Source organism: Dreissena polymorpha, chromosome 14 (genome assembly GCF_020536995.1).
Source record: "Dreissena polymorpha isolate Duluth1 chromosome 14, UMN_Dpol_1.0, whole genome shotgun sequence".
Lineage (NCBI taxonomy): Eukaryota > Metazoa > Mollusca > Bivalvia > Myida > Dreissenidae > Dreissena > Dreissena polymorpha.
In genome coordinates this window covers 19,470,408-19,487,464 of record NC_068368.1, presented here as the reverse complement: position 1 = coordinate 19,487,464, position 17,057 = coordinate 19,470,408, and the positions used below count along the sequence as shown (strand labels likewise).

The window sequence follows — 17,057 nt, the reverse complement described above, 5'->3', positions numbered from 1 at the left end:
TAAAGCATGCAATTTGTGGTAAAATTCATTTAAATGGTGTAGTTACATGTGAAGGTTTATATTTAACATCATATTTCTGCAAAAATAATTGAAACAACATGTAAAACTGTATATAAAGAATAATTAAAAGGAGAGTTTATTTAAAGATAATATATGTATGTCTAATTCCAACTTCATATAATAACGTGTTTTTATTATGTTTTGAACAGAACAGAACACAAGCACAAGCATGGCCCACAGAATGCTTTCCCTTGTCCAAACTCGTCTACTGTACCTGTTGAGCGTCTCCCAATTGAGTTGCTTCCCTTTACTATTATTTGCTGGGGAATAGTTATGCTTATCCACAATTTGTGGAAAGAAATGAGCCATTATTTCTGCCACAAGGACTGAAAGTAAAACATGTGGCATGGTAATAATGAAATGATGCGTCTACATTCAGGGACAATACTCTTAAATGAATAAAGACCTGGATATGACATGTAGTCATAGAACAGCTCTTGTTGAGCAGAATATGTAAGCATTTGAGCCTCATTCTGGGAAAACAGGGCTTATTGCATGTACCTAAAGTGTCTTCTCAGTTAAACCTGTGCAGTCTTGACAATAATCCAGTTTAAGGGGAAAGTGTTGTAGCTGATAAGCCTGTGTCGACTGTGCACGCTTTTCTGGAACAACTCTTTGCGTACATGTATTAAGCCCAATTTTCCCAGAAATAGGCTCATGTTACTATTCAAACTGGTCCCTACAAAATAAAATAAACCTGAAATATTAATCTGCCATTGAGAGTAGTTTTCATCTTTTATCTGAGAAAAACCAAAACAACTGGCACAATGAAATATCATCTATTGAGCTGTAATTAATTTTGTTATTGCTTTGGTATTCAAATGATAAGTTTGAGGTCGCCAGGTTGTAATGACTATGGTGTCCGCCTACCAACCGGGAGGTCACGGGTTCGATCCCTACTGTAGGAGCATTTTTTAGATCTTCCCCAAAGACACCAAGTACTGGTTCTAGGCCCAGGAAACAGACTCGAGAGTTTATATAAGCCTTAGGCTATCCATGCAATCTAGCAAAAATAAATAGGTTAAAACTTAATGGTTTGTTCTAATCTACAGAATTGTTTTGCAATTTATTTGTTAGAAAGCATGATTTAAACAAGAGCACCGCATAACGGGTGCTAACACTCGGCTGTGGGTGCAGTTTTTAATAAATGAAAGCTGATCATTTTTTTTTTTTTAGAGGTCACAGTGACTTTGACCTAGTAACACAAAATGGGTTTGGCATGTAGCACTCATCAAGGTGCATCTACATATGAAGTTGTAGGTGGAAGCAATATGATTTTAGAGCAAAATGTCAAGGTTTTAGCACGACGGACGCCAACGTCGGACAACACGACGAGCTGGCTATGAAAATACCTCGTGTTTTCTCCGAAAAACAGCCGAGCTAAAAATTGATATTCCTAAATGAGATTCCAAAACTTGACATCTGAAAGGTCAACCAAAGCAAGCACATGTTTGTTTTTTTGATTTTGTTTTTTTTAGTTCTTTAGGCCTTTTCCGGGGATCATGCAGGCAGGAGACCAAATCCTGTTAAGATAAAAACAAAGTCTGACCAACATTCATAGCAAGAAAGGTCTTCTAACCATCGTATCAGAACACACAATTATCTATGCCAACATAAAACCCTACATAGCAGATACAATTATGTGCTCAGAATATAGTATGTATAATTAGTTAGAAATTTAATCTACGCTATATTGACATTTAGCAACACCAAGAAATAAAGGCATAGCAGGAAATAATAATAACAAGCAAATGAATTGAAGATGTAACATTGAAACGAACCACAATTGTAATGTTAATTAAATTACATGGTAACCTTTCTTCCAACCAATGAATGTTGATCACTATTAAATTCTAGTAAAGTTTTGCTTTGGCAAGGTTTTCGGATAAGGCTTAAGCAGGTCAAAACTTTAGAAGAACACATCAATTATAAAACCATGCATTTCAAAATGAAAGTGACTGGCAGACATGTTTTACACCCACAAAGTGACTGGCAGACATGTTTTACACCCACAAAAAAATACTTTTAGCCTTGCTCTGGAACAACTGGGCTCAATGCGTTTGCGATAATGATCAGTCAGCACAGGCTAATCAGTGACAACACTTTCCACTTACAGTAAGACTGGTTCTTCATTGAGAACAGGCTTCTTTTAACTAAAAATTCCACAAAAGCTTAGTGACATCTCTGTTTAGCCTGTGCGGACTGCACAGACTAAGACGGGATGTCACTTTATGCACATGCATTCAATTAAGCCCAGTTTTCCCAGATAGAGTCTTACATTTTTAATAAAACATTTTACTCCATCTTCCAGTTAATTGTAAAACCATTCATTTCAAATGAAAGTGACTGGAAGACATGTTTAAAAATATTTAGAAATGCCTTTCATGTCACAGAAATGCTGAATGTGAAATTCATCAATGTATTTATGTTTTTTTCACAACTTAGTAACAACCTTGCTAAAGCAGATAAGATAAACTAAACAGAAACATTTCTTCTTAAGATATGTTTTTATTAATAGATACGTAACAATCACTTTCATTTTAACTTCTTACAGAAAGCCACAGTTTTGACACATTAACCTGACCCTCTTGAACTGTATTATACCTGGTATATATGATCTTATTACATTTTTATCAAAACACATAAAACGTTGATTAATAACAGAAATAGGATAAAAGTTCAGAAAAAGTAGTGTCAGAAGATGAACGATATCAAAGTTTTATTCAATGACAAAAGCAGCAACCTCCTTCATGTTAACAAGACATGTAAACTGTCAGATAATCTCAGTAAGTCTGTGCAGCTTTGTTTATATCATATAGATACATTTTGGTTCAGAAACTTATACAAGCAGAGGTGTCTAGAGGTTTATTAGCTTGAGAAATGTGAAAAGATTTTGCTCCACAAACTAAGAAATTTAATGCTACTAAGTACTCACAAAATGGCTAATTTCAAAGACATCTTTTTAACACAAATAATTGAACAAGAGAAAGGTATGTTGCACATCTAAACTTATGATGATGCTATATTTTGAGTTTCAATATAATTGCTTACCATATTTGGAAATAGTTAATTCCACAAACTTATAACTTTGTTCATGGACAGACTTACAGAGTGACTTCAATATACCCTTCTAAGAGGGATATAAATATTCAGATTTTACCAATGTATACCAGGTTAATTAACATATACAGAATAGAGGCAGCGTCAGATTAATTTGTCAGAGCATCACTTTGTAAGAAATTGGTAAATTATTGAATTATTGTTCATTCCAATGTGAAGCCACCGAGGAAGGCAGCAAGTTTTCCTCCTAATTATACCTGTTTAGCTGCCACCAGTTGTCTTTTTTCTGTTGGAATGTGTTTGCAGCAGGTATAACCATTCCAACATATTCTGGGAATCTATATTTTATTACCTCTAACACCATCACTAGATTTAACACAAACAAAACATTGCCATTAAACACAACAAAATAAAGTTCTACATGTAACACAATTAACAGTATTACATGTTTTTCTTATACATATGAAGTATGTGATTATATTTTAATCTTATGAATACATGGAATTTTATTTACAGACATGTATTTCTAAATCTTATGCCGATATGCAACTTTTTTTTCGATATTATTTAATGAATTTAACTATTTCCATTCAGAAAGAAGCCACATGTCAAAAATGTATACCAAACTGACTTGTGTCATTAAGTACATTAATTTCCTTCATGAAGTTAAAAAATATTGATTACAAAATATGACATACATCTTTCATGACTTTTGATATGGTGTCCGCTTCATAAAACTGATCTAGTCAGTAGTGTAAATCCTGTACACTGAACTTCCTTATGGTATGTTTTTTGAGTGTCTGTTAGTATTCCCTGATATGTAATAATGTATTTTCATTTTTTTATATTGGCACATTTTTTAATATTAGTGAATTGTTACCATTAAAGAGCCTGGACATACATTGCAATCTTTCCTTAACAAACAGTCTTAGCAGATTTTTTTAAAACAATGATCATCATAAAATGGATAACTTAGGTGTAAAGCCTTAAAAAGGGTAATATAATTTAGTATATTTACCGCCATCTGCAAAATCTCTACTGATATTCCGTTTCGGTCGAGATAAAGGAATGCCGTCAACCCATGCATACAAAGATTCCAATTCTTGTTCATCAAGTGGTTCCTCCATTTTTTCTTGAACTCTCTGTTCTTCAGTTACTTGTGGAGCTTTGCCACCTTTAGTTTTTGGTGGCATTCTGTTTATTTATAAAAGTCACACACTCACACACACATACACTGATAACGTGAAATAAATGTTAAACAGAGATCTTAAGTAACAGACAAAATATTTTTATAACAACACGATGTTTAGTCAGACATTTGTTTATCTCGGTAACGAGGCTTCCCATGATTCATCTGGAGCACCTGCATATCGTACCTACTTAAATTTACAAAAGTAATGATCTACCAGCCGAATCAGTATTGTCAGAACCTCAAAACAATGGTAAAACAACAACAACAAAAACACATTATAGGGGTTTTTGTATGAAGGTATGCAGATCTTAAATTCACATTTTTCACTTTATCATTTTTTGTTCGTTTTTTAAACATTTTCCCCGACCTATAAAATATGCAAAATGTTTGATTACAACAGAGAGTTACAGCCCTTGTTAAGAAAATGGACATTGCTCCAAGTCGAACAAAAAGTGGGAGATCATGGTATCATGACCAAGTTAAATATAGATGTTAACATCTTTAGTTGATCATACTTAAAATTCTTTATATCAGCAAATTATTTAAGTAATAATTTTAGCTGTTTTACTCATGTTTTACTGTTTACATTTGTTGTTTAGTCGGTTCAAAAGCTTTGCAGCTTATGTTACTTGTTATGTCTTGCCGACTTAAAATAAAATTTATTTGATTTGATTTATTTAATATGTCACCGACTGTCTTATTGCCCCTTAGTTTAAACCTAATTATTTTAGCTTGATTGCATCGAAAGCCTCAGGCTTATTGAAACGCTCTTGATTGCCCCTTGGCCTTACTTATCCACGCCATGAACAAAGTTTCATCCAATCATGTTTGTGTACTGTCTATTAGTGCATTAAGAAGTCAACCACCCACTAACCTGACCTACCACAGAAATTTATGAAACTTAGAGGCCAGATCCAAAAGCAAATTAGGAACTCCTACTGGTTGTTTTTAAACAAGGCTATAAACTCAAATGACTCACAACCAGGGACGAATAAGAAATTTTATTATTTCGTCAAGTCCAATAAAACAGAAAATTGTGGAGTAGCCCCCTTCAAGAGTGATGGTCAAACCTTTAGGGATGCAACGACCAACGCAAACATATTAAACAAACAGTTCTAATCAGTCTTCTCTCGACCACAACCACTGAGTCTCTCTCAGTCCTGTAAACAGCTACCCGCCCAGCAAAATCATCCAAAGATGCAAAATATCACTATCACCGAGGATGGAGTACTGAAACTCCTTAAAGGTTTAAACCCTAGTAAAGCTTGGGACCCGACCAGATCTCCCCAAGGTAACTAAAGGAACTTCACCATGAAATAGCCCCTGTCCTGACCCATATCTTCCAAATTTCTTTGAAATCATGTATAGTCCCCAATGACTGGAAGCATGCAGTAATTGCTCACGTGTACAAGACAGGCCCTAAATGCAAACCCAGTTACTATAGACCTATCTCTCTAACCTGTATTGCCTCTAATCTTTTGGAGCATAATTATACTTGTATCCAATATCATGTCTTTTTACGATCAGCATGATATTTTAAGTCTATTTCAACACGGTTTCAGGTCAAAACATAGCTGTGAAACCCAGCTCATTAGTTTTTCCAAGGAAAAGTCTGTGACAATCTAGAACAAGGTCAACAAACTGGTATTATAGTCATGGACTTCAGCAAAGCCTTTGATAAAGTCGATCATCACAAACTTCTCCTGAAATTACACAGACTAGGTATAAACCCCGAGACCATTAGTTGGATCAGGTCATTTCTATGTGGTCGTACCCAGCAGGTCGCCGTCAAGGGTCATAACTCTGACAACCTTCTCGTCTTATCTGGCGTCCCCCAAGGCTAGGTCCTCGGACCTTGCCTTTTTCTCTCATACATAAACGACCTCCCTGACAGTGTTAAGAGCAATGTTAGACCTTTCGCAGATGATACTATAGTTTATTTAACAGTTAAATCCACCCAAGATTCACAAACCCTCCAAAATGATCTCTTTAATCTTGAAAACTGGGAATCTGAATGGTCCATGGAATTTAAACCCGACAAATGTGAAATCCTTAGAATCAGCCGCAAAAAACATCCTGTCCTTTTTCCCTACAAACTTCATGGCATAGAATTAGAAACCACAGAGGCTGCAAAATATTTAGGTGTCACCATGAGTAAAGACCTTTCATGAACCAATTACATAAACAATATAACATCTAAGGCCAGTAATTCACTCAGCTTCATTAAAAGAAATATCAAAACTTCAAATAAAAAGGTTACAGAGACTGCCTACAAAACTTATGTAAGGACCAAGTTAGAATACTGTTCCACTGTTTGGCATCCTTGGCAAAAATATTTCATCTACAAAATTGAACAAGTCCTAAGATCAGCTGCCAGGTATGTTTGTAATGACCACAATTACACCATTAGTGTTTCCCAAGTGCTAAATAATCTCAAATGGCAACTTTAGAACAGCGTGGAAACATGTAACGTCATCCTTTTATACAAAATCCAAAATAATCTTGTGTGGGTTGACCATCACCACCTGACACCCACCGGAAATCTGACCTACCTGGTACTATACTCAAGGACACATTATCATTCCAATCCATTTTTCCAGGTAGTATTTGTCTGTGGAATGGCCTGCCTGTGTCCTTACAAGCTAGTCCCAGTATAGGTATCTTTACTATGCAGCTTCATCCCTTCAACCAGTTCTGTGTCTACTTTGTTGACGATGCTGCTTCAGCATCTTATCTAAGTAATCATACCACGAACAAATTCTTCACAATGGCGAGCTATGTAAAAGACCGAGACAGTCCGATTGAGATAACACGATTTTTCTAATCGGCATATCTCGCTGATTAGCATTGATAACATTCTCCAAAAGAGTTGTATTTCGTGCCTCAACATACAACAATGGCCGAGCCCATGAGAGAATGTTCACCATCGTGTCAAAACTTTCTTACAGCATACATCGGCTTGTTTGGCTATTTAGAAACTGTCATTTAGGATATATGAGTTTTTTATTAACTAAATCTCCGCTAATGTCAACAATGGATTGAATTCAAAGGATATATAATTCGATGTGAATGTAGGACTTTCTGGATCTTGACAGCTTGACACGGCAAAACTGGTATTTTTAGTTATCAATTTAAGTCACATTTTGCTTTGTAAATTGTATGCAAGCATTTTGCGACTTATTGAATGACTATGATACCCAATATCAAAATATCACATGGGATTTGCAGATCACCAAGCTGTCCTGAAAACATTGTTTACAAAGTCTTTACTCAAATTACTGGTTTGTATTATTTCTTCTTTCTATTTTAGTATTTGATATCATTTTAAAGTCAAATGAACTGTCTCACAGTAAAAGAGACATTAAGGCGATTGTGGCCAGTTTGGATCCAGATCAGCCTGCAGTCGCTTAAAAGCTGTTTGCTTAAAAGCGGTTTTCTGACAATAACAAATAGTTTAATTGGATACTGATTAGACTGCTCTTTCCCTGTTACCTGGCTCAAATAATGGTATTGTCATTAATCAAATGATTTTATTTCGAACATTAATTAAGTGTTTTTTTCTGGTCCCTCAGGATCAATGACTCCAGCACTTTCGTGTTGAGAATTGATTACTGTTTAAGGCGATGCTAGGGGGCGTGAGAGATGTTGCATCTTCCATTATCTCTCATGAACTGACTCAATAATACCGAGTCGGCAATATTTGACTTAATTTTTGGTTTGGTTGCTCTGACGAGGGATCAAAACATTTCAGAATCTTCCTAGAAGCCTAGTGGTAGACCGTCGTCTTTGATTGCAGGAGGTTGTGCTGCAGGTTTGATCCCCAGAAGCGACATTAAAAACTAGCCAACTTTGTTATCTAAAAGGCTGCTAAGCCTGATATTCTAAGATAATGTGTATTTTCTCTCACATGATGGTCATCAGTTATATTATATAAAAACTCACAGCAGTAGTAAACAATGGGACAATAATTAATGAACGCATCTTTCATTCGTCTTTGACACTTTGAGTTTGACATGGCCTAGATTGAAATATGTGACTTGACTTTACCAGCACTCTTGTAACAGAGCTAAAGTGTAAATGTACCATTGAAGATCACCTTAATCCAGATTTGCTATTATAGAAGTGTGGAAAGTTTTAAGGTTTTGACAAGTATTTAAAGCAAAAATGAGTCATTACCGAGAGGCCACAACAGTACTGATCTATGACTGTTTTAAAGGCTCTATAAAGGTGAAGATACGTAATTATTTACAGATTTTTAAATATTTTTTTCATATTTTATTTATCAAGGTTATCAAAAAGCAATATATATATGCTATTGGACATAATAATAAAAAAAATGAGCAATACAACTTGTTTTGAGCTCAAAATAAAGTGTCCTCCAAGTCAATTGTGTTTACAAACAATCAGTTTATTTACATTGCTGTTTACTCGCGAAAAAGAAAGTGAAAGTGACTCATGTCACCAAAAATATAACGATGATTTTTAACGTTTTCCGGAATCACTCACAAAGTAGGTCTGTTTTAAATGGTTAAAACGTTTGTAGTGATCTAATAAGTTACTTTCTGCTGGTAAAAAGTTGTTAAAATAGAATTAAAATTGAATTTTCTTTCGGCTATTTTTAGCATATGTCAACGCTCTGAGGCTACACATCACGTTAGTTGCAAAAATGTAAACATTTCTTCCAATTATGAAACGGGTTTATCTTCTATAATTCTTGACAACGTTGTACCTAAGCTGTGTTATTAGCAGTTTTTATGCAAGAGTAACTGAAATCCGGTAAAAATTAGACCAGTTGATATGCATAATAATTGGATTTGTGACCTTTATAGAGCATTTAAAACGAGAAAATCAGTGCCCGATTTAGATTTCATTACATAGTTCAAAAAAAATTAATTTCAGAAGACTGTAACAGTTTAATGTTAATGTTACCAATGTGTCAGACCAGGGCCTTGATTTTGAAATCTAGGAAATGCATGGTCAGATGATGTCATTAAAGATTATACATTTTTTCAAACACATACAAATGTAAACATGTATCTCAGGGGCGTTCCTGAGGCTATTTCAGCTATACGCACGATCGAGCAGCGAAGCTGCGAGTGGGGGTAGGTGCGGGAGGGGGTCTCCCCCTCCTGGTGGGGAGGTTTGGGGGAATTGCCCCTTACTTATCCACGCCATGAAAATTTTGGAAAATTCATTGCAGATGGTGCGTTTTGGTGTTATCTTTCAGCTACGTTTGGGCAATTTATTTCACCAATTTCTTGCTTGAAAATGACCGATAAAAGGAAATATTTTATTAAACATTGTCAACAGAAAATTTACTTTCGACCATTAATTATTTGCTAAGTTCAAGTGTCAATGCTTATTGCGAGGGAGAATGAATCCATAGTTGCAAAGGTGTGCGAGGGTGTTCAACTCCATTGCTGGCGGGAGTATGGGGTCATCTTTTAGAAAATTTTGGAAATTTCTTTGCAAAAGGTGTAACAAGGTGTTGCATTTCAGGCACATTTCGGCAATTTTTATCCTCGAATTTTTGCTTGAAAAAAATAAGAAAAATAAATATTTCAAGAAACATTGCCATCTGCAAGTGTACTTTTGACACTAATCTATTAAGTTTGAGTGTCAAAGCTTTAAATCAAGAAGCCTATGACTGCAAGGGAATGGGTATGTAAATTTGAGGAAATGTTTTTACTCTTGCTTCCTCCCCCGGAAAATTTTGGATTTCATTGCAGATGGAGCGTTTTGTTCTTATCTTTCAACGACATTTGGCAATTTTATTCCTCAATATCTTCCCCTAAAAAAGTATTGGATTTAGCATGTTTTCCATGGAAACCTTTCCCATGTAATTGTTGCGACTCTGTAAAAATGAAGTGAGTATTTGTTTAGACGAGTCATCAAACCTGGCGCGATGTGGCGCCAAAAACTAAGCCTGTCATTATTTTCTGCTGAAACTGATTTATTTTGGGGTATTTGGTAAACAGGAAATTAAATTCGTTTTCAAGTAAACTGTAAACGACACACTCTTTGAATGAAACAACAGCATGCTCGCTGAGCCTGGAGCGAGCATACTAAACTTTTATTTAACTCGTAGATCTATAAATCGACTTACCTTAAGGGAAATGTAAAGCTGCGAACATTTTTCCACTTATCTGTCAAAAGAGCTAGCTTCTGAGTATCATCTAATGAACATGTTTCGCTGACGCTATCTCTAAAACATCTGGATTAAACGGAGCGTTTGCCGAAATATTGAAAATTTGCGCCATGTAAACATTATCTGGTACACGTGTCCGAATATTGGTTCCAAAAAAATGAAGGGCGCTAACACAGTCGTGGAACGAGTTAAGTCATTACTACCTCTCATCAGTGAAAAAAGACTTTACTTCGTATGTTTGGAGTTAAGACTTCGTTGTGTTTTGTACCCACTGTTATTTTCTAAAACTGGATGTCTTGTTTGCTTTATACATAATTATAGCCCTAACCCCCTTAGCCCTCACTTTTTATCGCATTTTTCCAATTTTAATAGTTTTCTTTTTTTCAGTTTGAAACTTAATTATACACACAAGCGTACTGCCGTATGCCTAGGTATGCCCCTGTATCTGTAACTAATGTAGATGTTATAAATAGTAAAATTCACCAAGTCAGAAGGCATTTGACTTGTCTGCTGGTGCGTTGGCACACCAGGTGGCTCTGTTGCAACGGTTTGATGGACTGCTTGGATGTGTAGTTACATTATATACAGTATATCAAACTGTATTATTATGCCCCCCTTCAAAGAAGAGGGGGTATATTGTTTTGCACATGTCGGTCCGTATGTCCGTCCGTATGTCCGTCCACCAAATGGTTTCCGGATGATAACTCAAGAACGCTGAGGCATAGGATCATGAAACTTCATAGGTACATTGATCATGACTGGCAGATGACCCCTATTGATTTTCAGGTCACTAGGTCAAAGGTCAAGGTCACAGTGACCCGAAATAGTAAAATTGTTTCCGGATGATAACTCAAGAACCCTTATGCCTAGGATCATGAAACTTCATAGGTACATTGATCATGACTAGCAGATGACCCCTATTGATTTTCTGGTCACTAGGTCAAAGGTCAAGGTCACGGTGACCCGAAATAGTAAAATGGTTTCTGGATGATAACTCAAGAACGCTTATGCCTAGGATCATGAAACTTCATAGGTACATTGATCATGACTGGCAGATGACCCCTATTGATTTTCAGGTCACTAGGTCAAAGGATAAGGTGACTCAACTTAGAAAAATGGTTTCCGGATGATAACTCTAGAACGCTTATGCCTAGGATCATGAAACTTCATAGGTATATCATGACTCGCAGATGACCCCTATTGACTTTCAGGTCACTAGGTCAAAGGCAAAGTTCACGGTGACTTGACATAGTAAAATGGTTTCCGGATGATAACTCAAGAACGCTTACGCCTAGGATCATGAAACTTCATAGGTACATTGATCATGACTCGCAGATGACCCCTATTGATTTTCAGGTCACTAGGTCAAATGTCAAGGTCACAGTGCCAAAAAACGTATTCACACAATGGCTGCCACTACATCTGACAGCCCATATGGGGAGGGCATGCATGTTTTACAAACAGCCCTTGTTTTAAATATGTTTGCATCTAGTATACATTTATTGATAATATTTACAAAATTAATGTATATGAATGATAAACTTGACTGAAATCATTTAAATGATACTGAAATCATGACAGTACTTTCTACTGATAATTATTTAATTAAGTTGCTTGATACAATCATGTACATCTATATCAAATGCGATCATACTGTAACTTCAGTGATGAATTTCAGTGATTAAATTAAATCCAAAATGTATGTCACTCCCATCTCTCTCCTGCAGCGCGCATACCTAAAGGTCCTGCTGTGTACCAATCTAGATCCAGATCCAAAAATATTATACATAATTATGTATCATGTTGTTTACAGGGGATGATTTTCCCTCTGTTGTATCATTGTATTGTTTTACTTTTTTAATCAGTGTGTTTAATGATATATAAACAGAGCTTCAGGCAATGAATATTTCCCCCCCTGATCTTTTTTTCTAATGGATATTTTAGCTAGTTCCTACTTTCAACACATCGTCGGATACCCACGACTAATTCATTCCGTTACTCTCCAGCATTAGCTGGAGAGTAACGGAATTAATTAGTCGTGGGTAACCAACGAAGCATTCAACATTGAGTCAAATATATGTTAAGTAGTATCTGTACACATTGGTAGATTAAATTTGTACATTAAATATTAGTTTAAGTGTTAAAAAGATATAGTACAAGACTACAAGTGTTCATGCTAGATGAATTAAGAGCCTTAGTCAAGCGGTATTCAAACATTTTTAAATGGTAAAATTTTATGAAATGTTCACATTTTCACTTGAGCACTGGTCAGATATAAAATGTATACCATTTAACCACTTTTATATGAAGCCCTGACCAGATCTCAAATGTTTATCCCTTTTCTCTGGCACCCTGGTCATCTCCTGTTGATCACCTAACAAACACCTATCAAAATGGCAAATTATATCAGAACAGTTCATTTTATTCAATGGTTAAATGAAAGACTTCAGAAAAAAATTGACATCCTTTTCACATGAAAATTTAACTTTCACAGTCATGGAGAAGAGCCTGCACCGAACACAGATCAAAAATACTTTTCATTTGTGGATCAACCCATATCTATGTGCATAAATATCTCAAGTCTTCATGAAATCAGGACAAAAAATTGTATTTTATGTACTTAATTGATCTGGCTATAGTTATCAGATTATTATAAGCTCAATCAGTATATTTATATAATTATTTATGCTTTGTGTATTGTAAACATATATACACAATCATGCAGTTACATGATAGCAATAAATAATAACAAAGCCACCCATACTATAAAGGTCATTGGCAAAGCCTATGGTAAAAAATGTGAACACATTGAGTGTAATCGCCCTCTCCTGCCAGCAAAAACAACACATTGACATGTTGTCATTTTTGACAGTTCTACTTTCACTTTCATTTAGTGATATCAAACTATCAACAATTATGTGGCTGAGAAAAATATCGCCATTGCTTATTTATCGTATCTGGGTGAATATTTGATTAGGTTCTATTTACTGTCCATATTCAACAATTATCTAAATGGTAGACATTAACAGAGATAAGTTTCATAATTACAATGTTAAATAATATGTATACAATATTAGATAAGAGTTCTTAGATCACACACTTAAAGCAGTTTTATGCTTTGTCGAAGCAACTAACCCCCATGTATTTTAGTAACGGTGTGTTGTCCCATTTCTTAAAGGGTAATTTTCTTGATTGTTTTATAAAAGAATGTCAAACGAAAAAAAAGAACAACCATTTGGAGCTAAATATATTTAAACTTAACTTAATAACAGTTACATTTAGTAGCTTTATATGCAGAATATTTATAAATGGTCAGTTATGGCTCTGTCCGTAATTTTTCAAGTCGACACCGTTACAAAGAAAATTTCATCTACTGCACGGGAATGATACGGGGATACAACTTTTCCCGAAAAGTAAACATTCTTTCAACCTTTTACGTCATAATTAAGCAATGAACAGAGCACGAAAAATTTGAAAATCATCAAAAAGTCAGTAAAATATTGAACATACTTTTATTCAGTGTCAACACCGTTCTTCCATTTTCTTTGCTATTTCCACTTCCTGTTCTTTTATGATTTTCAAATATTATGTATTCTTAGATGCCACAAAATAATGTGTGCATAATGTGTTTTTGAGACAAGTTTTTGCATGCTGTTTGTGGATGATCAAATGCCTGAATGTCATCACCGTTTCAGTCCACACCGTTACGCTGAATGAGTAACGGTGTTGACAACATCGTAACGGTGTGCACAAATATATACACACATTATGGTGTGAATAAACTTCGTTTTCATATCGCCGATTGTTTTTCAAACAACATCGCAAATTTTACATGGAATTTATCAGACACAAATGGAGAATTAATACAATTGGAATCAGTTCGTTCAGAATTCCAGAATGTCATCACCGTTACGTTCCACACCGTTACGCTGAATGAGAAACGGTGTTGACAACATCGTAACGGTGTGGAGAAATTTATACAAACAATATGATGCGAATAAAATTCGTATTCATATCGCCCATTGTCTTTCAAACAACATCACAAATTTTACATGGAACTTATCTGACATACTTTCTAATAAAAAATACAATGCGAATAAACAAGAATATGAAAGTATAAGATAATTTGTCCACACCGTTACAAATGTGAAAACACCGTTACACCGCATAAAAAAGAAGACTTTTATATACATTATGATTCAACAAAAACTGCAGACGTGTTTTAACATCATAAAGTCTTCAAATAGGTGTCCAATTAAAGAAGAATTTAGTATATAAACATGTACCCAAACATTTGATAAAAATTCTTAAAGTTGTAAAACATAATTAAAATGTGTATTTACACCATTACGCACTTAATGTTCTGATAAAGTCACTGATAATTTTGAATTGATGTAATAGCCACTCATTATCACTTTATACAATGAAACAAGGCCAAAAAATTCATTTAAATTAAGTTGAAATAAAATAATATTATCAAACAAGTATTTATGTCCGTAACGGTGTTCTCTTCACAGCTTTTGACGTGGGTCAAATTAGCCTTCATTATCGCGATCTAGGTCACATTAGGTTGTGCCCAGCTTAGGATGGCGTCCGTCTGACATGTACCTAACTGATAAACGGTCTGTCGACACTGCTTTACTAATTGTGTTTTTGAATATTTTTTTATTAAGAATGGAACCTAATCAAATATTCACCCATTTTCTGTACATTTCTTCAATAAACTTACATCAATACACGATTTTCTTCATTAATTCAAACATTCCTGACAGGCTACCACTGTGTTTACATATTTCGCTTACATTTTGACGTGCATAGGTAGGACTGCATTACCGTTTACGAAATGTGTATGGCGTACCATTTGGGTCGAAAGTCAACAAGGCCTACTTGGTGACAAGAGAAATGTACTTTGATGTACAATATGTATGTCGAAGTACAAAAATTGTACTTCGACGTACAAAATGAAATACACTTCGAAGTATAAATTTGTACTTCAAAGTTAATAACAATAATTATTATACCATATTGACTAATGTATTAAGCATGAGCCCGATGATTCTCAATACTGTTAATAATCGAATTAAATAGCGATGCCCGACAAACCACTAAAACAGGTTTGTTCAAAGAACGCGCCTATAAATACGGATACTTCACGTGTGGCAGGTTGACTCATATGTTTTAATTTCACTTCCATTCTTCTTTTGGTTTTCTGTTTTGTATCTATAGGTTTATTACCAGCAATATGTAATAATGTAAAATAAGCAGCGAAAACTCCATGTAACATCCTGTACTGCGTGTGATGCAGCTAAGAACTGCACAGAAAGACATTCGCTATCCTTGATCTCATTCATTGAACTATCAACGCCGTATATCTTTTTAAAGTAACATTGCTACTCAAAATCAACGAAAATTTCGTACAATTGTTCGTAAAATAAACTTAACCAATTAAAAATCGGTGTTCCTAATGGCAATTGCCGAAATGTCAACGCCTGATGTGGTCTGGTACAATAGATGTTTGTAGATACAAAATGCTCGTTTTTATTATTGTTTTGCATATCTATTCATACGACACATGAACACTAAAATGGTGTTCGTGTGTCGTATGAATAGATATATTCGCGGGAATTAATTGTGGCCACAAATAATTAAAAACGAGCATTTTGTATCTACAAATATCTGTGTAATCATACCACATCTAGCGTTGAACTTTTGGCTATTGCTATAAGGAACACTGATTGTTAAGGTGTTAACTTTATTTTACGAAATACTTAACGCAATTTTCGTTGATTTTGAGCGTTTTAGAGACTTTAAAAGATATTGCTTGTTTCTGATAAAGTAAGACAGGAATGTTGTATTTTAATCAGCAAAAATGATGTGTATTGAAGTAAATGCAATTAAAAGATGTTAACCTGTGATTAACAGCTGATTGTAATAGTTTCTCAGCTTTTATTACACAGAAATAAAAACGTGCTTGAAATCATATTGCTCAATTCTGTTAGTATGAATATCTTGAAATACTGTGTAGTGATGTATTAATATGTAGTATAACTACTGTGTACTGCTATTATTCAGGGGAGAGAAAGCGTTAAGTTGAAAAAGCTTAAGTTGTCAACTATAAATAGATCAACTATTTATAGACTGCCATATAAGGCTTTGTTAGCAGCATAGGGTATTTATAGAAAATATGTTCATTTCCTCAATGGAGATATGTATCATTCTTTGATAAAACACTTCAAAACTATGAAATAATTAATGTTAAATAATAAATTTAAAATTCAGATAAAATTATCTACCATTATAGAACGATTTAAATAGAACAATTACTCCAACAAAATAATTTTAGAAAAGCTTGATTGATTCAGAACGTTAGCCAATTTAACATAATTGCGAATATCTTGACTGAGTATAAATTTTAGTATTGACCCTGACAAATCATACTTACCTGGTACAGGGAACACCTTGATCAAAAAGGAGGTTTCCCCAGGAAGAGGCCCTTCCATTGCACTTCGGTTGGGCTGACGCCTGCGATAGCCCCAAATGTGGGTTACTCGGGTACGCAATTTATTTGTGTGGGGTCTGCGTTCGCGCTAACCCTGA

At 34.9% G+C, this 17,057-nt stretch overlaps 1 protein-coding gene and 1 non-coding gene across 9 annotated transcripts in view; one reads left to right on the top strand and one right to left on the bottom strand.

Moving 5' to 3' along the window:
* Positions 1–4,658, bottom strand: part of LOC127856885 (sperm flagellar protein 1-like) — a 33,807-nt gene extending 29,149 nt beyond the window's left edge. Inside the window, exons 1-2 of one of the 8 annotated variants that reach the window (XM_052393071.1) lie at positions 4,139–4,641; positions 275–386 (exon numbers count right to left, since the gene is read on the bottom strand). In XM_052393071.1, coding sequence (XP_052249031.1) covers positions 275–386; positions 4,139–4,313 — 287 coding nt within the window. In that variant the 5' untranslated portion in view covers positions 4,314–4,641. Of the gene's footprint in view, positions 1–274; positions 387–4,138 lie in introns of all 8 variants that reach the window. The other 7 variants (XM_052393070.1, XM_052393073.1, XM_052393072.1 and 4 more) reach the window with 7 other exon arrangements.
* A 12,236-nt stretch (positions 4,659–16,894) lies between these two features.
* Positions 16,895–17,057, top strand: LOC127859086 (U1 spliceosomal RNA). Its single transcript, XR_008039277.1, has one exon. It is a non-coding gene; the product is annotated as a U1 spliceosomal RNA (small nuclear RNA).